Source organism: Saccopteryx bilineata, chromosome 4 (assembly GCF_036850765.1).
Source record: "Saccopteryx bilineata isolate mSacBil1 chromosome 4, mSacBil1_pri_phased_curated, whole genome shotgun sequence".
In the NCBI taxonomy this organism is placed as follows: Eukaryota; Metazoa; Chordata; class Mammalia; order Chiroptera; family Emballonuridae; genus Saccopteryx; species Saccopteryx bilineata.
Window position 1 is genome coordinate 203826254 of NC_089493.1, and position 23553 is coordinate 203849806.

Below are 23553 nucleotides of genomic sequence, written 5' to 3' on the forward strand. Positions count from 1 at the left end.
ATCGAACTGCACTGAATAGGTATGAAACTGGGAGAGTTTTCTTTGTTCATTTTATGCCATTTGTATCATCTCTATACCATTTTGTTATTTTTACATTCGTCAGGTTTAAGTAAAACACTGCATTACCAGTACAACTGGTTTAATATTTGCAAAGACAATTTCCTCTTGGTAGACATCTTGGAAGGGGTTTGATGAAAAATATCCAAGACACAAAACACAAATTGCTGTACCGAGTCTGGGATAACAGTTGAAATGGTGCACGCGGAGATGGTAGTGCTTCTGGAAGCTGGTCCACACTGTCGTACGCCCAGCTGGGCAATGCTTGCGCTGCCAGACGCAGAGCAGTCATGGCTAGTGACTGTGGTCGTAAAGTCGAACGGTTGTAAGTTGCATAGGTCGTAAGTCGATCAATATATGTACTCTCTGCTGACACATTCTATGCATTTAATTTTTTTGTTCCCCACATGTGGAATGATTGTGAAGTAACAAAAATAATTAAGAAAATAAAACCCTTCTTTAAAGGCAAACAAATTCAGAAAGAGATAACATTAATACTTCTAATAACCACATATAAATCTGTTCACATTCTGGTACAGAAAAAAGATAATCTAATGAGATGCATTCTATTATGGATAAAATATCAGATAAAGCTGTACAGAAAATTAGCCTTTAAAATTCCTCTTAAGTCCACTAAGTGTGGAACATCCACATTGTACAGAGTGATCAAGGAACTAGAATTGGGGACAGCTGCTGACAGCACAGCAGGGAGAGCCAAGAAGCATCACTGAGGAATGGCTTCCTATCTTACAGTATTAATGGCCACCCACAGCCCTGGGAGTAGAAGGTTCCAGAAGGAACATCTGGGTTCAGTTAGTTTATAAGTCTGTCACAGGCTTGGGAATGAGAGGTAATAGCATTTTGGTTGGCCAGTGGCCAACCCACGAGTGGGGCGTAGGTTGGTAACAGGTATCATTAGTTCTAGCACCTGTTCCTTCCAATCATCATATTGTAATACAATCCATATTAGTAGCAACCAGAAAATACAGCTATTGAATTGAAGGATGGCTATATCAGGACCTCCATCATAGATGTGGTTTTCGTTTCTAGTGTCCTACGAAGAGTAGACAGAACGGAGGGTTTTGCCAGAAGAAGAGTGACTTTGGTAGGCGTATTCCAGCCGCCCGCCCAGAGGACAGCACAACTTGACTGTCATGTCCTATGGCTGCCCAGATATGCAGACTGTGCTCCTACCCAAGGAGGCCAGCTTGGGAACAGAAAAGCAACCACTGGAAGGTATTTATATAATCCCTGTATTCAGTTCACTGGACTACCACCTTTTATGGTATACTTTCTCATTTGCTTATTTGTCCATTCATTAATTTTTTAAAAAGTGTATAGAGTGCCTCCTATGTCCCAGGCACTGAACCAGGCATTGGTGATAAGCAGTGAATGAAAACAGTAGAGCAAATACAAAAAAGAATATAGTTTTTGCATACACTTCTTAGTCTGATAATCTTTGGCACTAATCTGGACCAATCCACGTTAGCAGGACACTAGTGAGACTGAGAAAGGGCTGGCAGGTCACACTGTTCACCCTCTTCCCCCCATCCTAGAACATCAATAAAAGCAGTAAAACAGAGAGAATAAGAGAAATGTGGCTTTACCAAGGCCCAGTATCTGAGATGCTGGCCATTTTCTTTTACAAACTGTCCACTTCCATCATCTCAGAACCATGTTATCCTTTCCTGGGTTTTTCCTCATTGCAGGGAAAGAGCAGTGCAACTCTTACTATGCTACGAGACAGGGCCACAATTATGATAATAACTCCATGTAACTAGAAAAGTCCTCAGCAGCCTGGACCTCTCTGTCTCCCACGAGCATGCTCATAGAGCCAGCCGGCCGTGTTCTCTCGGCAGGGTTCTGCTTGGGTGTCAGGGGCATTGGAAGGCAGGGCTCAATGTCCCACAAACCAGTAGTGCTCAGCGTGGTGAAGCAAAGCGACCTTCTCAGGCGCAGGACGCCAGAGTTATAAGGAAGGGGGAGGGAAAAACCACAGGGGAGCTGGGGGTAGCAGGAAGTCTAGACAAAATGAGCAATGGCTGGGGGAAAACTTGGGGATAAAAACACAGTTCTTTATTGTAAAAACCAGAATCCAGGAGCAAGCATATTTATTGCCATACAGACCTTCGCTGTGAAATGAGCCTTATGCTCTGTGACGGGATGAGTGATGAGGTGAGTGAGGGGTGACCAAGGCGGGCTGTTCACATGGAATGTCCGAACACGGTCTCTTGCAGACAGGGAGACCCCTTGACCAACAGGACCATTAACAATTGTCTGCTCCCTTCATTTGTTACAAGAAATGTGAGTCATTCCAATAAAAGCTGGCTATTGGCAAAGGGAAATCTCACACCTGACTTGTGAGGCAAAAGGAGCCAGCTGCTCTGGCCTCTAGGAGTCAATAAGGGCCTATCAAACTGAGTTCCCAGCTGTCCCAGCTCCAGAGAAAGGGAACAGCCCAGGCACCTCTCCTCTAGTCACATGCCTCAGGCGACAGCAAAAGTGTTTCTCAAATGTGCTAGAAATTAGACCTGCCAATGTGGTTAGGAACAACAGAAGGGCCTGGGGAACCCAGGTTGGGAGAACAAATGAGACAAAAGTCACATGAGTAAAGGTCTGAAGTCTAACCTGCAACAGAAAGGTTTTCGAGCCCCGCCCCCAAGGCTGCTGCAAATCCTACATCCAAGGGCCCCAAGCCCCAGTGCCCTGGGGATCACAGCGAGGGTCCTGCGGTGGGAAGTGCACAGGTACTGAGTGTTTGTGGTAGAACTGCAGACGGGCAAGGAGCTGCTTGACGACATGGGGGTATTCTCTGGACAGGTCATGTCTTTCTTCTGGGTCCTGCTCAATATCAAAGAGCCAGAGGGTCTTGGTCGGTGGGTCCAATGAAGGTATCTCAGAAACAGTGTATTGAGATGGTGGAGGGAACCAGTGGCCACAGCCTGGCAAAGAAATACAACAGTTTACTGGGGAGAGACAAAATAGGCAAATTCTAATTTCAAGGAGGTAGCCCAGGGGACAAAACTGAGTGGGGTTGTAGGCATAGACACATGAAAAAGATGGGCCCTTGATGCTGTGTCTAGTTCTGTCTAAGACTCTGACTTCTGGTGCTGTAATGAGACATGCCCCACTGCTACACAGCCAGGCCATCCGGGAATGTGAATGTATACATGTGTGTTTGGGGGGGAGTTTTATTTGTCACATGACTTGGGTGGAGTGTTACTGGCATTTGGTGGTCACAGGCCATGGATGCTAAAATGTAACACATGGCGCAGTACCAAACAATGCAGGATTGTCTTGCCTCAACTGCCAAGAATGTCCTCATTCTAAACACTGCTTAATTGTGTCACAGCCTTAACCATCACGCCACACACAATATCAAAAAAGTCTTTAACAGATGTCACTTTTAGGGACTGTGCCAGGGGAAGCGGCCCTCTCCCCCTGCACCACTGGTTGAGAGGGTAGCTTTCAGGGATTCTCTTTGTCGTGCTTGAGAGCCACACGTATCTGAAATCCTTATTTTCCATGAAGCATTAGAGTGACATTTCTTCCTTTTACTCTTCCTACAGTTAATTCTTAAGTTTCCGGGGGTGGGGTCACACCACTCATCGCCCCTTCTCACGGAACTGTCTCCTTCAGCAGCCCCGAGTAAGGCTGTGCAAAAGGCAGTTACTACATTCTGGGAAGTGTTGAGCCATCTACCTGGGTAGCCTGTGAGGAGTTTCCAGTTTCTATGTCTAATTGCAGCATGGACAGATGTGTTGAAGGCGGAATACTCTGGAAGAGAAGAGCCATCCTTTGCTGGAGCTGTGCTATTCCCAGGACCTGTAGAGAAATAGTTTGGGAGAATTAGATCACTGCTATTGGAATGTGTCGTTATGAATCAACATTTTATTTCCTTCTTGTAGAACAGTAGCTTTTATTCAACTCTGGGGTGTAAATGTGTATCCTGCCATAGAAATGAAGCTTCTATTAAGTATAAACAGAGCCATAGTTACACCGAACATCAGTCATAGACCACCAAAAATGTAAAGGAAATCCCAAAGAGATTAGAATACCGATTCATCCTTAAAATCACTACGTTCTGCCAACGCACAGCTGGCCATATGCAGAACAGTGTTCTGTTACAGTATGGGGGAGTTGTTTTATGTGTTTTGCTTTTGGTATTACATAGTTGAATCAAATAAACACTGTCTGAGTGTAGTTTACCTATGTGGACAATACACTATAAAATGTACATTTTAATGAAGTCTATCTCAAGCTATGATAGGTTAAGCATGCTGCAATAATAGCACACACACATATATATTTTAAACCACAGGTATGGAATTTAAATTAATTGAGTAGTGTTCAGTTAACCATCCAGACAGAATAATTATGGGTGTAGGGATAGATTTGGTATACAAATTATTGGCTGGTATCAAGGGTTATGTTAATTTATCATCTTGAGGTCTTATTAGTTGATCAATTGAGTTTTTGAGGAGAGCAATTAATACCAACTGCCTCTTTCCCTTTCGAGTTTGCAGCAAATTGAAAAGTAGAGGCCAGGCAGATGAAGCTAAAAAATATTGCTTTTGTTACTGATAAACATGATTGGAGAAAACATAGTTTCAGATCTGTGACACACAGGCCTTGCTAATAACTGACCCTTGACTTAGCAAGACCCCCCCCCCTATTAGCTTTGCTGGACACCCAGCAGGCTCCCTTAGACACACAGCTCCCAGAAGCCACAAGGATGCCACATATTCTGGACAGCCAGCAGGCTCCCTTAGACACACAGCTCCCAGCAGCCACAGGGATGCCACATATTCTGGGCACCCAGCAGGCTCCCTTAGACACACAGCTCCCAGCAGCCACAGGGATGCCACATATTCTGGGCACCCGCTGCCCCACAATTCGACAGACAAAAGGGTCTGCTCTAAGCAAGCTTAAGCTTAGTTCATTCTTTTGGGTAACTCCCTCCTTCGCCTGTTTTTTGGGAGGAGGAGTAAGGTCCAGAGAGACTTTAGTTCTACTGTGGTTGAACTAAAGACCCTGGAGGGCAAGGTATGGGGGGAGGTCCCCCAGTTCACATCTACTCGTCTATGTTTAAAAGCCTCAACTTAGGGCACAACTGTATAACATTTAGTTTGCTTTAAATTCACATTTGTCTGTTAACTTTTCAAACATGGTCACAGCAATCACCTTGGGTGCACTTTGAAAGGCACAGACTACCCACCCAATAATAGCCACAGTTTGGGATGTGTCTGCAAAAGTGCACACGTCACCATGCTGGTCGGTCCTCCATCCACCATCCTGTTATGTAGGACTTGAGGAGAGCACCCCCCCTCCTTGCCAGAGCAGGAAGACTTCTGTGCTAATCAGGGTTAAATTCAGGAAGCACTGTCAGTGGTGGGAAAGTCCCGTTCTTTGTCAGTCTTCTGGAAATGGCCTTGAAGACACAATGGAGACTGAACCAATAACACTGGTGGTTTCAGACACTTGGTCTTCACAATCGCCACCAACAAGTCACTAGCACCAAAGAGGAAATCTTTTTGACTTCTTATCTCTCTGTTTTCTTGTGGCTATTTTGGCTCCAATACAAAAGGGTGCTTCTACAATAGCTTGACCGGTGGTGGTGTAGTGGATAGAATATTGACCTGTAACACTGAGGTTGTGGGTTTGAAATCCTGGGCTTGCTGGGTCAAGGTACATACAGGAAGCAACTACTATGAGTTGATGCTTCCCACTCCTGCCCCCCACATATTTCTCTCTCTCTCCTCCTTGCCCTTTCTAAAATTAATAAATAAAATATTGAAAAACAAATTAAAAAAACACAAAAAGGTGCATCTAGTGATGAGGGTGCCTGAAGATGTCTATTACAGAAAGTGCGTCCTTACTACACAGTCTAGTAGAACTGTGAGCCCCAGGACTTACTCTTCACAAGTCTGTATGAATGTTAAATAAAACAAGTCTGCTTTGTGAACATGAAAAAGAAATTCAGCTATTTTAGCTATACTTATATACATTTTTCCTTAAAACAGACAGGAACATAAAATACCCAAACAATAAATAAGACTAAGTGATGAAAGATACTGTTATCTCAATTATATTTTTCATCTTCAGAAGAAATAATATAACTGCGAGCTGTCACCCAGAATGAACAGATGTTAACATTTTGCCATATTTGCTGTTTTTTTTTTTAATTAAAGAAATAGGGCCATGAAGATGAAGCGACAGTCTTTGTTCCCATCCTCATTCCCAGTCCCTTCATCCAGTTCCCCAGAGGCTATTCCTTCAAGATTTTGGTGTATAGCATTTCCTTCAGCCATTTAAAAATACACTGACACACACACACACACACACATATCTGTGTCAAGGAATAATATATAGTACTGTATTATACTTTAAAAATGTGTGTCATACAATACATATTCTATATTTGTTTTTCCTCCATGATATTTTTAGAGCTCTGTGATTAAAGTGTATATATATTTAACCGCTTAATATTTCACTATATAAAAACCACATTTCATTTATCCTGTTGGTGGGCTTTTAGGTTGCTCTGCTTTTACTTTTAGCTTGTCCTATTATGAGCCATCTTGCAATGAACACGTGCCCACAGCACCTGTGCCCATGTGCAGAACTCCTCTGGGCACGTGTCTGGCAGCAGAACTGTCCAGGTGCAAGGTGCACACATTTCCAACTTTGCCACAGGTACTGACTGGCTCTCCTACCAGCAGTGTCCCTATTTGTTCACATCCTTTACTGATACTTTCAGAATTGAAATTTTCTGCCCATCTAAAAATTTTAGAGAGAATCTATAGCTTTAAAAAAAATCATTTGATGAACATTACTACCTTTCTTTTTCTGTGTCAATCCAAAGGCTACTTTAAAACATTTTTAGATAACACTCATAGAGAAACAGGCACAAATCACACTTGGTAAAGAGTGGATTCTCCCTTGGGAACACCAGCCCACTCATGAAAGGAAACATTACCAGGACTTCAGAAACCCACATCAGCAGCCTTCAGTTACTACCCTCCTCTCCTCAACTGCTATCCTGATTTCAATTGGTGTTTTCATTATTAAATTGACAGGGTATGAGATAGATCATCAAGATGAGAGATAGGAGGCAGAGATTTCTTAGAATATTAACAAAATTTTAGAATTTCTTTCAGAGTTGGGCTAGATACAAATTTAAGGAATATTTATGGATTAACAACTGTGCGGTAAGAAGGCTTTTTGTTTTGAAATTCTGTGACATAATGTGATTAGCACAGAGACATCTAAGAGAAGTTTGAATGCAAAAATCTAGGCTTCAAGTTCGGTGATTAGAAGAACAGGGTTGCTGTTGGCAGAATAGAGATGTTGGGGCAGAAACAGTGGTGATGACGTGATTCTGGAGTTAGGCATACTGACTTTAAAGGGTTAATATGAGCTCAAGGTAGAAACAGCCACTACATATTGCAGCTAGAACACTGGACCTATAATAAGAGACTGAAGCACACTGACTCAAGCACCATCTGCAATGCAGTGATCACTGGACCCTGGAGATGGATTAGGTATCTGAAGAGTGATGCAAGAAAAAGTCAGTAGCCCAGAGACAGAGCATTAAGTGCCAAATATACTGTTAGCCAGTGAGGCAGAGAAAAAAAATAATATGAGGAAGAAAAACAGTTGAACAGGGTATCACAGAGGTCAAGAGAGCAAAGAGTTTCAGACCATGAATCACAAATACTAAATATCCCATCCATCAGCTTGATGAATGGAAAAAAGGGAATTGGATTATTAACCTTTGGGAAGAAAGTAGGGAGTTCAGAAAAGCATAAACAAATCTTTCTCTTTTTCTTCTGAGCTAAAAGCCAACTCTATGATAGTAAGGCTAGATACAACCACTCAGTTATAAGATGGACCAGTCGACTGTATTGGTTTTGGACGTGACAAAGGAGACCAGAAGAATATTTTAGGGCAAATGGAGGAAACCACTATCTTACATAACATTGAGTATACTTATAGAGCTCCTTATCTCTGTGTTCAAATGTCCAGCGTGAGCTAGAGTGATGGTTTCAGTGGAGAACTGTGTTCCTCAAAGCCAGAAGGGGTCCCAGACACACCTGGAGTTGTCTCCAGATGGGATGGTAAGTTAGTGGGGGAAGGGTCCGGTTTCCCATCTCCACTTCAATCAGCACAGTTTAACCCTTAAGGAAGAATCTGTAGTATTTGCAGAATACATTGCACTTCTCTACATTTTTTATTGAAGAAAGGGTCTGTGGCTAAAATTTGAAAGACACTAACTAGTGATGGTGATCGGATCACCAAACGGGGAAGGGACTGAGCCGTGCCGAGGGTCCGTCTGAGCTCCTCCTGTCTGCGCACTTCATGGCTGCACAGTTCACCCTCCCCACTCTTTGGAAACTACTGCCTCATACAGTTTGTGTTTTATAAAATACATCAACTTTTCTATGTAATTTATATATTTCTTGTATACATGTTGGAAAAACACAAGAAAACTTAACAGGAAAGTTAAAATTACCCTTAAACTTATTAGCATCTGTTTTCATTTTGGTGTTTAATCCTTGAGACATTCAACTACACAAAGCTTAAATAAAATAAAATGCTAGCTGACTTGCAAATAACGAGATAGCTTCGTAGAAAACAAACTTTTCATGCCTAGAGAAAACTAGGCAGTGTGGGGAGCAGTCCGAAGTCCCAGTGCTGAGGTGAACAGAGGTCTCAGTCTTTTCCCGTCTGGAATCTTGCTCAAGTAGAATTCTCCATAGCTGGAGAATGCACTGAGAAAGGAAGGCACTGGTAGGGATGGTAACGAGGACAGGGCTGTGGGGTTGAAGTGAGGGCCCGCCTCCCCCTGTCCCCAGAAGGCCAAGCACTCAGCAGTACAGAGCACGCATTTTTGGAGCCAGCTTGCTTGGGTTTGAACCTCAGCTCTCTCACTCACTGGCTGTGTGAACTACGTGTTAGTTGACCTCCCAGGCCTGGGTTTCCTCATGTGTAAAATGAGGATAATATCTATTTCACAATAGATTAGATATTATCTGTTGTATTAGCACTATGCCCAGCACATAATAAGTGTGCAATAAATATTATTTTTACCAGTTGCATAATCTTGGGCAACCTTCTTAACTTCCCATGTCTCAGTTTACTATCTATAAAAGTAGTATAACAATAGCAAGTGAGATAAGGCACATATAGTACTTAGCATAGTGTTTGGTATAATGTAAGACTTATCAACATTAAAATTTTTTTTATTGATTAGAGAGAGAGATAGGAAGAAAGAGAGAGGGAGAAGAGAGATGAGAAGCATCAAATTGTAGTTGCTTCACTTTAGTTGTTCATTGACTGTTTCTCATACGTGCCTTGACTGGGGGCCTCAAGCCAAGCCAGTGACTCCTTGCTCAAACCAGTGACCTTGGGCTTCAAGCCAGAGACCTTTGGGGTCAAGCCAGTGACCTTGGGACCATGTCAATAATCCTGTGCTCAAACCGGCAACTTCAGGGTTTCAAACGGGGGTCTCAGCCTTCCAGGTCGATTCCCTATCCACTGCATCACCAACTGTCAAGCAATCTCTGTTTTTGATCACTTTTATAATTTACAAGGATCAGGTAAAAATTTTATTCTACCTCTAATGACCATTTTATTCTTCCTGCTAGTATAACGCCATCTTCACACTTTAACGGCACATGCCAATTGACATATAGCAAAGCTTACTCGGGCAAAGGGAAGAAAACCCTCCATTTTTTTCCAGACATTTGATTGTTGAGGTATTTCCTAATATAGAATCCTGTCACATATATATTTTAATGAACAGGTTAAGACTTAGGTTTAATTAGCACAACTACCTTCAACTTCTGTACTTAAAAGTTCTTGAAAGTAGATTGTTAGCTTACTACGTGAGCCAATATGCCTGAGTTTATTTACTCTAAACATTTGATTGGTGGACCATTTCTTCATGGCCCAATCAAAGAAAAGTTGAAAGGACTCCAAATTCAAACTGAGTTCAAGTCACAAGGATCCTTATTATGCCGGATAGTCTGAGCCCCAACGCACACTGCCCCCACATCCCCCCCACATCATAGTGCATCTGGGCTACATCTGGCTGGGCGCACTTAGGCACATGCGGATCAAATCTCCAGTCTCCCCATGGTTTTACATGTCCCCAGAACTGTGGGCTTGGCCAGGGATGCTTCTCATCTTGCTGTGTGGTAAGGATTTGCATATCCAGAGGTAAACGTGTTCACTGTTGTCTTGAATTCTTGTGTTTGAAATCATTCTAAATCTAAAAATAAAAGATATTTCTTTGAAAATAGTACCCAAAAAACCACTGGCCAGAACCCCCACACACACTGAGCTGAAGCTTTGCTGACCCTCTCTGCTAAATTTTCAGAGATGAAAAAAGCTCCCACTAGCCATATGTAATGCCCTCCAGGCAGGAAAGCTGGGGCTTACAGAACTGTTGAAAATTAGCAGCAGCATTCCCTATGTTGTGACTCTAGTTCTGGAAAGGAGCTCAGAGAAACCATGGTGCATTTTAGTAGCTTTTAGAATAATCTCTCTCTATTATCTTAAGTTATTTAACCACTCTAAACCCCTGTTTCCTTGTAATTAAAATGGGGAGAGCAATAATGCCGACCTCACAGGATGACTGTGAGGATGGAATGCAACCCCACGGCGGTGAGCAGGCTGTGCACTGCAGGCACATGGATCCTGGGCACAGGCCTCTTGAATTCCCACAGCAGCTGCCATAGGACTGGGCACACAGACAAAACTGATTGACCAACTGAAATCAATCATTTCAATTTTGGTTGAATCTATGGCCTTTGATTGATAGCCCTCAAAATCAAGGTGTGATCAACAGTCCAGCTATGTGATGATCATGAGATCTGAACCAGCTACCAAGGAAATAAGGTATTATAAAAAAGTTATGGGGCCTGATCAGGTGGTGGCGCAGTGGATAGAGCGTCGGACTGGGATGCGGAAGGACCCAGGTTCGAGACCCTGAGGTTGCCAGCTTGAGCGCGGGCTCATCTGACTTGAGCAAAAAGCTCACCAGCTTAGACCCAAGGTCGCTGGCTCCAGCAGGGGGTTACTCGGTCTGCTGAAGGCCCGCGGTCAAGGCACATGTGAGAAAGCAATCAATGAACAACTAAGAAGTCGCAACGCGCAACGAGAAACTGATGATTGATGCTTCTCATCTCTCTCCGTTCCTGTCTGTCTGTCCCGGTCTATTTCTGCCTCTGTAAAAAAAAAAAAAAAAAATATACTTAAAAAAAAAAAGTTATGGGTTAGCGGGGATGAGAGAATGTGGAGGGATTAGTCAATGGATACATCGTGGTTATGCAAGACAGAGAAGCCCCAGAAATCTACCATCCAGCCCAGTAGTGCCCATAGTTAATACTGTAGCATCAATGCTGCATCACGTACTTAAAAACTGGTTAAGTGTTCTTGGCCCTGGCCAGTTGGCTCAGCGGTAGAGCGTCGGCCTGGCGTGCAGGGGACCCGGGTTCGATTCCCGGCCAGGGCACATAGGAGAAGCGCCCATCTGCTTCTCCACCCCCCTCCTTCCTCTCTGTCTCTCTCTTCCCCTCCCGCAGCCGAGGCTCCATTGGAGCAAAGATGGCCCGGGCGCTGGGGATGACTCCTTGGCCTCTGCCCCAGGCGCTAGAGTGGCTCTGGTCGCGGCAGAGTGACGCCCCGGAGGGGCAGAGCATTGCCCCCTGGTGGGCAGAGCGTGGCCCCTGGTGGGTGTGCCGGGTGGATCCTGGTTGGGCGCATGCGAGAGTCTGTCTGACTGTCTCTCCCCGTTTCCAGCTTCAGAAAAATACAACCCCCCCCCAAAAAACAAAAAAACCTGGTTAAGTGTTCTTATCACACATACACACACAAAGTAAGTAAAGGGGTGGGAGGAAACTCTCAGAGGTGATGGGTATGTTTATGGCATAGACTGTCATAACAGCTTCATGGATGTATATCTCAAAAATCATTAAGTTGGATACATTAAATATGTACAACTCTTTGTATATCAATCATACCTTAAGAAAGTGGTTTAAAAATAAATGAATAAAGAAATAATGTGGAAAAAAATGCAGCAATACCACCTAAATTCTGTATGCTAAACCAGAGGTCTGACCAAAATTGTGAAAATAGAGTAAAATAGAATCGGGATTTTCAGTTTTGGTTGTACATGGGATTGCCTGACTGCCCCCACCCAAGTCACCTTCATCCTTGACTCTGTCTCCCTGAGCCCAGTGGAGCTCAGCCCTGAGCTCCTGCCTGGGCCCATGTGAGCTGCTTGGCCTTCCATAACCTTCAATGATCTGAAGTCACCATTGTTAGCAGCAGCAGGTTATACTCGTGATGGTCTTGCCATAGCTCCTCCCTGAAAACAGGCTTTAAGCAACTGCCCATCCAAAACAGGGAAGAGCAGAGCAGGCCAACACCCACCTTGGTTCACTGTTGGCAGTCCCCAAAGGATGCCTCAGGCTCCAAGGATCTCATGGTGACAGTGGCCAGCACACTCCACTGGAGACACCCACATGGGCGCGGGTGTGGTGAGCGAGGGGCCTGCAGGCCAGGGGAGTGTGTCAGCACTGGGGGAGGTAGAGCTGGTTTATGGTCTGGGTTACAGTGGCCCATGTGCCCTTTGTCCATCAGGGCTACACCCACCCCTTGGGCCCTGTACAACTCTGCGGGCATAAACTCTGGAGGAGGGGAAAATAGGGAGGCCTGACCACCATTAATAATTCCCCCCTAAATTCATCCTGCCCCTTATTTCTGGACTTAAACCTGATTCCTGGAAGTTTTCTGTTATATCCACTCTGCTTATTTAGAATCCTGTCTCCTCTTGGCGAAATCCTCACAACACGAAACAGGAGTATGGAGAAAAATATGCCAGACATAAAGCTAATCAGAAAAAGGTGAGGAGAAATATTACAGATGGGATTTATTACCTACGAGGGAAAAATCAAAACACTCATAACTTTTATACATGCAATCCACATAACATATTTCAAATGAATCTAAGTTTACGACTTTCAGTTTACAAAGTCAGTTTCTCTGACATCTATTCACTCAGCCCATAGTTGACATTGTAAGAGTCCTAGTGAAAAGGAGCTTTGATGTGGCTTGCTCAGCCTAGACGGAGTGCAAATGTTAATCATTACTGAACTGTGCATGGTAAGTATTCAGAGAATGTGCCTATGTTCCAGGGAACTTCCACAGTCGGTTAATGTCTGGCATTAGCCAGTAGTGTCAATTGAGCAGTAAAAAACCAAGGATTCAGTGAGCCCTCAAGTCATGACTATGCTGGTAAATTAATCCAATTATATCTGAAATGGGTTGATGAGAGGTCTTCTTACACTTTGGTTCAAATTGAATTTTAAATAAATATTCTATTTTATATTACTCATTCATTTGCTATTAAACAAATATTTTGTTGATCATTTTAGGTACCATATATTGAATCTTCAAAATGAATATACCAGAGTCCAGCCGCTGATAAAATAATTTTGTTAAAATAAGTTCTAAAATAGTGAAAAATACATTTTTTGAGTGAAAAAAAAGCACAGTGTATGTGTGTGTGTGTGTGTGTGTGGGGGGTCCAGGAGCGGGCTCACTGATTTGGGCCCTAAGGGACAGGATGAATGTGACAGGTAAAGAAAGTGTGACAAAAATGATCCAGGGAGTGGTGAGTGTCTCTTTTTGAATATTTCTTCTCCCTGTGGAAACTTCCTCCTTTCCATAGGGTACATACTCCCTGGCTCCACCATATTTCTGTTTCCCTCATGAGCCACCCTGCCTTCTTTCAGCCCTGTGCCCAGGTCAGTGGTAGGGGCGGGAGGAAGGGAAGTCCTATCTGTCTCACTGCCCACAAGACAGCTCCCACAGGAGCTCCTCTCTGATGTACCACGTGCACTGGCACATCCTGAGCCCCCAAGCTGGAAGCCTCGTCTCCACATCCTCCTGTTGTAGTTCAAGTCGTAAAAACATATAAATTGAGACGAGAAAGGGCAGAGGGTGGAACTCTGGAGAGACTGACATTTGAAAGGCAAACAGGGGAGAAGGAGCCTCCCAAAGACCAAGAAAGAGTCAGACTAGAAGAATGCTTCAGAAGCCACAGGAAATATTCCATGGAGGCAGGCTGCCATCTAAAAGAGGAAGAGTGTAAGAAAGCAGGGAAGGAGAGCCCTGGATTTGGCAACTAGAACGTCACTGATAATTATGGAAACAGCAATTTCACTGGGCTTGTTGCATATAATGCCCATAATAAACATGAACGAGGGGCTCAATGAGCTTTCAATAACAAAGACAGAGGAGTGTGTATTTACTCTAATCATCCTCCAATTAAAGTGGAAACAGATGATCATTTCCAGTTCTGACATCACCGTTCGTGTGCCAACCACGTCTCCATTCCGATCCTATCCCACAGCGGGCTCCTCTCATGCAGAACTACGACTGTCCTCTGAATTCACATGTTCAGTTTGTCTCTCCCTAAATACAAGCTTTTCAGGTAATTGGTAGAGTCTGTCAGCAAACTGCTATAAACAGATACTGTGTATATATATATGGGAAACTAACCAAAAATATTCATCTTTAGCCTGTGATTAAGATGATGAGCAAGAACCAGGCTGAGCCATCTGTTCTCTGGCTAGGGATGAAAGAAGACACACTGCCCTGCTCCGCAACATGGCGTTTAGCAAAACCCCAACTTGAACAAAGCCCCAGGTCCAAAGTGCCGCACTGCAGGCCGCACTCTTCCTGTGTTGCACAGCTTATATTCTCGTGTGCAGGAAAGATGTGTCTAGGCTCTGAGCACATTTTTGGATAAGGATGAAATAATGTTAATTTAATACTTAATTTGGAAAGGGGGCCCTGCCCACGATGGCTGTCAATGGGCCTGGCCTCTCTTGCCAGTTCGGTGGTGCTGTCCTTTGTCTTTCCAGACCCTGGGAGCTCACGCGGGGGAAGCAGTGGCCATAGTTACAGTGCAGAAAACTAAAGCTGTCTGGCGCTCTTCCAAGCATAGCCCTCTGCAACACTGATTCTCCACGGCCTAAACCCCGGCGTGTTACTCAAACCCTATGATCACTGAAAGGAGGGCCACTAGATGCTGTTTGCCAGAAGCAGGAAAGTAAACATTTGAGATAAACTCTTTCTAGCCGACTCTAGTTCCTGGCAGCAGCTCAGCTGAAACTAAGGATGTTTTATATTTTGAGCCTATCAGGGTCTCATGTGACCCAGCATTCAGAACATAGTCTCTCTTTCCAAGGAAAACAGCAAGCACATCTGAGGCAGTAAGAAAAGACGGTGTCTTCAAAGAGGTGCCACCAATTCTTCAGATCAACTTGAAAAGTTTGGTTGCAGGCTATCTGCCTTAAATGTTCATGAATTAATAGAAACTGATTCGAATTTGGCAGCTTGATGATAGAGCCAGCCTGAGATTGCTGAAGCCTCAGTACTTTCCCTAAAAACCCTGTTATCTGTCACATGCACCCCAGACATGCTTCCTAAGAATGTTGGTTGTGGCAGTTGGGCACCTCACACACACTCATGAGATGACTCACAGGAGCGGCAGAATCTGAACCTGTGCTGGCTATCCCAGTCTGGAGAGACACCAGTCTGGAGAGATACCAGTCTGGAGAGACACTACCGTCTGGAGAGACACCCCAGTCTGGAGAGATACCAGTCTGGAGAGACACCAATCTGGAGAGATACCAGTCTGGAGAGACATCAATCTGGAGAGACTCCAGTCTGGAGAGACACCAGTCTGGAGAGACACCAATCTGGAGAGACTCCAGTCTGGAGAGACACCAGTCTGGAGAGACACCAATCTGGAGAGACTCCAGTCTGGAGAGACACCAGTCTGGAGAGACACCAATCTGGAGAGACACCAGTCTGGAGAGACATCAGTCTGGAGAGACACCAGTCTGGAGAGACATCAGTCTGGAGAGACACCAGTCTGGAGAGACACCCCAGTCTGGAGAGACACCAATCTGGAGAGACACCAGTCTGGAGAGACACCCCAGTCTGGAGAGACACCAATCTGGAGAGACACCAGTCTGGAGAGATACCAGTCTGGAGAGACACCAGTCTGAAGAGACACCAATCTGGAGAGACACCAGTCTGGAGAGACACCAGTCTGGAGAGACTCCAGTCTGGAGAGACACCCCAGTCTGGAGAGACTCCAGTCTGGAGAGACACCAGTCTGGAGAGACACCAGTCTGGAGAGACATCAGTCTGGAGAGACACCAGTCTGGAGAGACACCATTCTGGAGAGATACCAGTCTGGAGAGACACCAGTCTGGAGAGACATCAGTCTGGAGAGACACCAATCTGGAGAGACAACCCAGTCTGGAGAGACAACCCAGTCTGGAGAGACACCAGTCTGGAGAGACACCAGTCTGGAGAGACATCAGTCTGGAGAGATATCAGTCTGGAGAGACACCAGTATGGAGAGACACCAATCTGGAGAGACACCAGTCTGGAGAGACATCAGTCTGGAGAGACACCAGTCTGGAGAGACATCAGTCTGGAGAGACACCAGTCTGGAGAGACACCAGTCTGGAGAGACATCAGTCTGGAGAGATACCCCAGTCTGGAGAGACACCAATCTGGAGAGATACCAGTCTGGAGAGACATCAGTCTGGAGAGACACCCCAGTCTGGAGAGATACCAGTCTGGAGAGACATCAGTCTGGAGAGACACCCCAGTCTGGAGAGACATCAGTCTGGAGAGACACCCCAGTCTGGAGAGACATCAGTCTGGAGAGACACCCCAGTCTGGAGAGACACCAGTCTGGAGAGACAGTCTCTCCCTATCATGCTGCTATTGTTCTGAAACTCAAAGTAGGTGGGAGGAACTCAACTCTACTGAATTCAACTATCACTACCCACCTCTTCTCTTTCTCCTCATAGTATTGTTAGCTTTCACATTAGGGGATATGTACAGATAAATCCCACTTCTGAGACCTGCATATGAAAAACCAATTAAGCTTAGGGGAAAAAAAACAGAACTGAATTTTCCATCTGACTCAAATAAGAATGTGAAGAATCCTCTGGCAGATTAGGAGGTGTAGGGGAGTGCCTACTATCATGCCAGGGGCTCATGTTACTTGAGGGTGATACTCTACAGAGGTTTAGGCAGTCAAATCCCCTCAGAGCCAGGGTCAATTCTGAAAATATAGTTCTTTGCTCTGATGCTCTCCTGGCTCTAGAACAGCTCGCCATATGAAAAATTTTGATAACATGGAAAATTTAAAAGATAGGACCCTCCTCCTGCACGATACCCTTACCCCTTGTAACCTTTTTGGGAGGGGAAAGGGGGAGGGGAAGGGACATTGTAAATAGGAGAGTGGGAGTATTTATAACGAAACACTCCAGGACAAACCCAGAGTTGGCCTCTGGAATGAGGAGAAGAAGCAGAGTATAAAGTTCTCTACAGAGGGCTAGAGAGGCACTTTGGACAAAGTGTTTTGCCCAAAGGTCTCTCTTTGGGGCTGGAAATGCCAGCAAAAGCATGCCCCCCCCAACTGACTAAGGCTTTGTATTTTAGAAGGAATCATACATTAAAAGAGCAAAAAGATATCAACAGGAATGTTTTGAACATCTGCTTTGTTGAAGGAACTGTGCAAGGTGTCACCAGAATTATAGAAAAGCATCAATTAATTGCTTCTCAGCCTTTTGGCTAAGATCAAATGTAGAAAAGCATCAACTGATTTTTTTTGGGGGGGTAGATGTGCCAGGTTTTAAATGCAGGAAAAGTGCCCTGGCCGGTTGGCTCAGCGGTAGAGCGTCGGCCTAGCGTGCGGAGGACCCGGGTTCGATTCCGGCCAGGGCACACAGGAGAAGCGCCCATTTGCTTCTCCACCCCTCTGCCGCGCTTTCCTCTCTGTCTCTCTCCTCCCCTCCCGCAGCCGAGGCTCCATTGGAGCAAAGATGGCCCGGGCGCTGGGGATGGCTCTGTGGCCTCTGTCTCAGGTGCTAGAGTGGCTCTGGTCGCAACATGGCGACGCCCAGGATAGGCAGAGCATCGCCCCCTGGTGGGCAGAGCATCGCCCCTGGTGGGCGTGCCGGGTGGATCCCGGTCAGGCGCATGCGGGAGTCTGACTGTCTCTCCCTGTTTCCAGCTTCAGAAAAATGAAAAAAAAAAAAAATGCAGGAGAAGTATCTCTACTCACAAAGTTTAGAACAAATTGGAAGGATATAATGTAAAAAAAGAAAAGAAAAAAGGTAACATATGACAAATGCCAAAGGAGCGGTAAGGCAATTTAAATAATTTAAATATTACTTGAGTGCTTAGATTTGCAAGCCACTGTGCAAAGAGCTTTGGGGAGTGATACAGAGCTCCAGTGACAGAAGCTGATTTCTGGTTGTTGGGTCAAGGCAGGCTCTGCAGAGAAGGTGAGACTGGAGGTGAGGGGTGGCCTGAAGGGTCTGCAGAGTTCAGAGAGGCCAGGGCAGGAAGACGCCAAGGACAGAGGGGAGCAGTACGAGGCAGGCTCTGCCAAGCCTGTTCTGACACTGGAGGACAGCTGGGCACCCTGGCTGGCTAGAGGGGGCGAGGTAAGGACAGTTGGGAAAGGATTGGTCAAATCAGTTACCTCCAACTGTATAAGTTAGAACTTTTCTCAGTAGGTAACTAGAAACCAGCAGCATTTTTTTTAGCACTTTTCAGAAAGATTCATCTGCATGCTCACTACGATGTGATTATTAAGCTTCCCAGATGACTTAGTACTGTGAAAATACTGCAGTCAGAAGGAACTGTCACTGAGAGAGGAAATTTCACAATGCCAATGTGTAAACTGGCATTCTGCAGCAGAGTAGGAAGAAACCAATTAATGAACCTTGTTCGGTGAGTACTGAAACAGCCCAGGCGTGGGAGGTAGAAGGAAAGTCTAGATCAGTGTTTTTCAACTGCCAGTTCACAGACTGGTGCTGGTCAATCAGTAATTTCATGCTGCTCCATGAAAGAGTTAACCATCCTGACACTGTGTGAATATTATATACACCATCATTATAGACTCGATGTTAGTCTAATTCACTTATGCTCAGGGTGATTGCCACTTATCAGCCTGTATTACTGGTGAAAATGCTATTCAGGTTGTCTTAGATATCTTTGAAACTTGTAGGCTTGTCTGAACAACCTTTTGTACTGCACACAGCATTTACAAATCATGTGCAATAGACAAAAAGCATTCGGACCAATGCATTGTACATGTGGAGTTCAGAAATCAAGCTCCAGCTTGTACTGCATTACACTGTTATGCACATTAAGATAAAACTTTGTTCATTGTGTTTCCATTTCTGGCTAGCTAGGTCACAGGTCCCCACATGTGAAAAAGGACTATGCAGTCTGAAATGAATGACATCACTGAAAGAAGAGAAAATGCTGAGGGGAGATGGTGCTCTCTAAGGGTGATGACGAATTAGGAGTAAGCACAGTGTGTGACATGAGCAATCGAACATGCAGGCTTCGATGTGATGACGGATTTACCGCAGGCGCCTTCCACTCCCCTCTCCTCAGTGCACAGGAATGAAGTCCACACTGCAACACGGCCCACGGGCCCGTGTCACCTGCTCTGTCTCCTTCCTGAGACTGCAGTCCCACCGCGTTCTGTGAGGAACATGCCAGTGGAATGTGAACAAAGTGGGAGCACAACTCCCAGATGGTCGGCCTGGAAACCCTCCTGTGCACACACTTCCATGTGGACAAGCAGCCAGCATTGGCAGCTTGTTAAATATGGCACAGCCACAAGCTGGACGAAGCTGGAGTCCCTAAAACACTGCTTGGATGAGAGCTGTCCATTGCTCAGGAGCACCCATTTTGTACTTTCTGTGCATGAAAAATGTCTGTATTGTTTGGAAGATCACATGGCTTTGGTTTGTTCCAGCAGCCAGTGTTTCCTTAATTACCTTAATGGATCCACCCCTCCTCCATCTCATCTCAGGCCATTCCTCTCACCTAGTATGTCCAACCACACTAATTTCTTTCAATCCTTTGTGAGGAGCCCCTGTACCACTTTACCCGCAGGTGTTGTAAAGTACCAAAAACTACAGAATTAATATTAATATTTTAAGAGGCTTGGAGAACATTTTATTAAGTTGGGTTAAGGTGTGCAGAGAAATTGTGAAAATAGTCTCTGTACTGTGTGATTGGCATTGTATTGTAAATGCAAAAGGGAGGAAAACATGGATTCCCAGACATTCCACCACACCTGTGGGGAAAGGGGTGAATGGCTAGCCAGGTGCAGGGAGAGAAAAGCCAAAATAAACCTTTTCTTATAGCAATGAGCCATCTGCGGGCATTTGTCCCCACCGAAACTACCTCTCCTATATAAATGTGTGTGGTTAACACGTGTGACTCTAGACAGAAAGATAGCAGACAAACACTAGATAATATAGGAAAGCCTTTTAATATGTAAAGAGACATCTTCCTACCATTGTGTTGACTTGTGAATTTTGTTTTCTCCAAAATAATGTATGGCTTGCAAATTGAACGTGGTCCTATCATGTTAAAGGACATATGACTATAACCAATAGTGGTAAGGGCTCCTAATTACAATTTTTGCTTCTGTACTTCCGACTTACAAAACTATAAAAACTAAGTAGAACAAAGGGCCAGCGCACGCTCCCTCAGACCACTGTCGGAGTTGCCGCCGCTTGGCCAAGCTAGACAATAAAGCTTTGGTGTGTAATCGTCGGACTTTGTGTCTTCAATGTTTTCTTCAATGTTTCGGGTCCCTCCGGATTAGGATTAACACTTTGGACACACCAAGCTCTGCTTGTCAGGTGGCCTTTCCTCACCACAGGGTCTTTGCATCGACTCTTCTCTCTACTTAAGAGCACTTTCTACAACTCTTTGCCAGGCCAACTCCTTTTTCAGGTCTCAGGTCAATCAAACAAGTTTCTCAGAGCTGCCTTTGTTGGCCTCCCAAATGAAATAAGTCAACCCCAGTTGATCTGTTATAACCCATATTACAATCTACAATTGTATATTTCTTTATTTATTTGTCTCCCTATAAAAGTATAAAATCCAAAAAAGGCAGAATCATGACTATTTTGTTCCCCTGTGTACCATGCACTCAGAGCCTAGCACTGTGTAGATATCTGATGAATATTAGTAAGTCAGTGAACTGGAGCTCCAAGACTATGGGTAGGTTTTACAGGGATCCAAACAGGGACAGATGGAGAGAAGAGAACAGTAGGCTGAGACACAACCCAACCATGGGAAGTATACACTTCTCAATTTCACATACCAAACAGGGTCACTGCAGAACAGGGGTTGGGAACCTTTTTGGCTGAAAGAGCCATGAACGCCACATATTTTAAAATGTAATTCTGTGAGAGCCATACAACAACCCGTGTACATTATGCATTATCCAATAAAAATTTGGCGTTGACCCGGAGGACAGCTGTGATTGGCTCCAGCCACCATAAACATGAGCGGTAGGAAATGAATGGATTGTAATACATGAGAATGTTTTATTTATTTATTTTATTTTTATTTTATTTTTTGGTATTTTTCTGAAGCTGGAAATGGGGAGAGACAGTCAGACAGACTCCCGCATGCGCCCGACCGGGATCCACCTGGCACGCCCACCAGGGGCGACGCTCTGCCCACCAGGGGGCGACGCTCTGCCCCTCCGGGGCGTCGCTCTGCCGCGACCAGAGCCACTCTAGCGCCTGGGGCAGAGGCCAAGGAGCCATCCCCAGCGCCCGGGCCATCTTTGCTCCAATGGAGCCTTGGCTGCCGGAGGGGAAGAGAGAGACAGAGAGGAAGGGGGGGTGGAGAAGCAAATGGGCGCTTCTCCTATGTGCCCTGGCCAGGAATCGAACCCGGGTCCCCCGCACGCCAGGCCGACACTCTACCGCTGAGCCAACCGGCCAGGGCTGTTTTATATTTTTAACATTATTTTTTTTATTAAAGATTTGTCTGTGAGCCAGATGCAGCCATCAAAAGAGTCACATCTGACTCACGAGCCATAGGTTCCCGACCCCTGCTGTAGAAGAATAAGGTTTAGAGAAAAGATACCAGAAAAATTAAGGACACAATTATTATAGAACGAAAGAAGTTAGAACTATGAGGGACCTTAGACATAAGGTAACCTGAACTCCGCTTTGTACTGATGATGAAATAGAAGTTCCCTGACTCAGCTAGTTGGTGTCAAGGTGGGGGCTGCTGGTCAGGTATCCAGGTCTGATTTAGGCCATACTAAAAAAAAAAAAAAATTTGGAGTCTTCTGTTTGCAATGATATTGAGAAGGAAAATCCCTTTAAATTTGTGTCCAGGTTAAATCTGTGGTCCTACTGCTAGATCTAAGGGATATCTCAAGATGTTCATGTAATGGACTTAAACAAATTGACATTTCCTAAGATCTAAACTCCAGATCTTAATTCCATTCCCCTGAGTGGTCAAAGAGAAGGGGGGCTGTCTGCAAGCACGAGGGATGTCTACGTCCGTATTTGGTTGTGTTTGCTCTGTAAGAGTGAAACACTTACCTAGATGAGATAAAAAACTTCCTCAGAAAAATGAAGACCACACAATCTGGCACCTGGACAGAAGCGTTTTTCCTCTTCCATCTGACTCATCTGCTCACACGCAGAGTGTTTCACTCACAAACTGGAACTGGAGCTCCACCTCTGAAACTGACATCTCACCACAATAAATTTCCCTCTGCACTGGGGACACTTTGTAGTAAGATGATTAAATTAGCCTGTCAGTCCTCCAGTATCCTTTGAACACTGGAGAGAAAGCCGGCAGCTTATGGGGGCTTTTCCAATAGAAATATTTGCTACTAAAAAGTGATTTCCATACACATCCCTGCCTCCCTTGATCCGGAGATAATTACTGGGCTGTTAAAGCCTCTGAAGCTGAGGCCTGGCACACACACACGTGTGCTTCCGTGCAAATGCCAAAGGGAGCCAAGAGAGTCCCCGATTTACACCATCCCACCCCACTCCCGCAAGCTTCCGTGAGGCCAGCGCATCCAGGTTCCCACAGAAACAGGGCTGGTCTCCTCAGCTGGAGGGCTTGGATCAGCCATCTGCCTCTCTGCTTATGGTTGCTTTCCTGTGTTACTCAGCCTGAATGCCTTCCAGAGGTTCAAATGATGCAAGCTCTATGAAGACTAGAATTCTTCCCCATGGAATACAGGGATTTGTGTTATTTCCAACAAACATTTATGGAGTGTTTACTCTGTACCTGGTGCCATCCCAGGAACTGGTTTTATTCCATTAGATAATTATTTCTTGAGTACCTACTATGTACTGGGAACTGGACTTGGGTCCCACTCCCTGCAGGAAGGGAGGCCTTGGTCTAGTGAAGGGCCTGTTCACTGTTTCAGTGTCCGTTCTCTCACCTGAGGACCCCAGGAGAACTAGACAGGGTCCTGGCCATCCTGAGGAGTAAAGGGTATAAGCAGAGTGCCTGAATGGCTATGAGTCCTTTGTTGTTAATGTTTTAAGAAAAAAAAAAAAATTCTGTTTACCCTATTTCCCAATG

The 23553-nt window shown here is 45.0% G+C and overlaps 1 protein-coding gene across 2 annotated transcripts in view; it reads right to left on the reverse strand.

Moving 5' to 3' along the window:
* Positions 1–466: 466 nt before the first annotated feature.
* ARSB (arylsulfatase B) overlaps positions 467–23553 on the reverse strand; it is a 272665-nt gene continuing 249578 nt past the window's right edge. For both annotated transcript variants that reach the window (XM_066273638.1, XM_066273637.1), the window contains 2 exons: positions 3760–3882; positions 467–2999 (listed from right to left, as the gene is read on the reverse strand). In XM_066273638.1, the coding sequence (XP_066129735.1) occupies positions 2658–2999; positions 3760–3882 (465 nt within the window). In that variant the 3' untranslated portion in view covers positions 467–2657. The remainder of the gene's footprint in view (positions 3000–3759; positions 3883–23553) is intronic.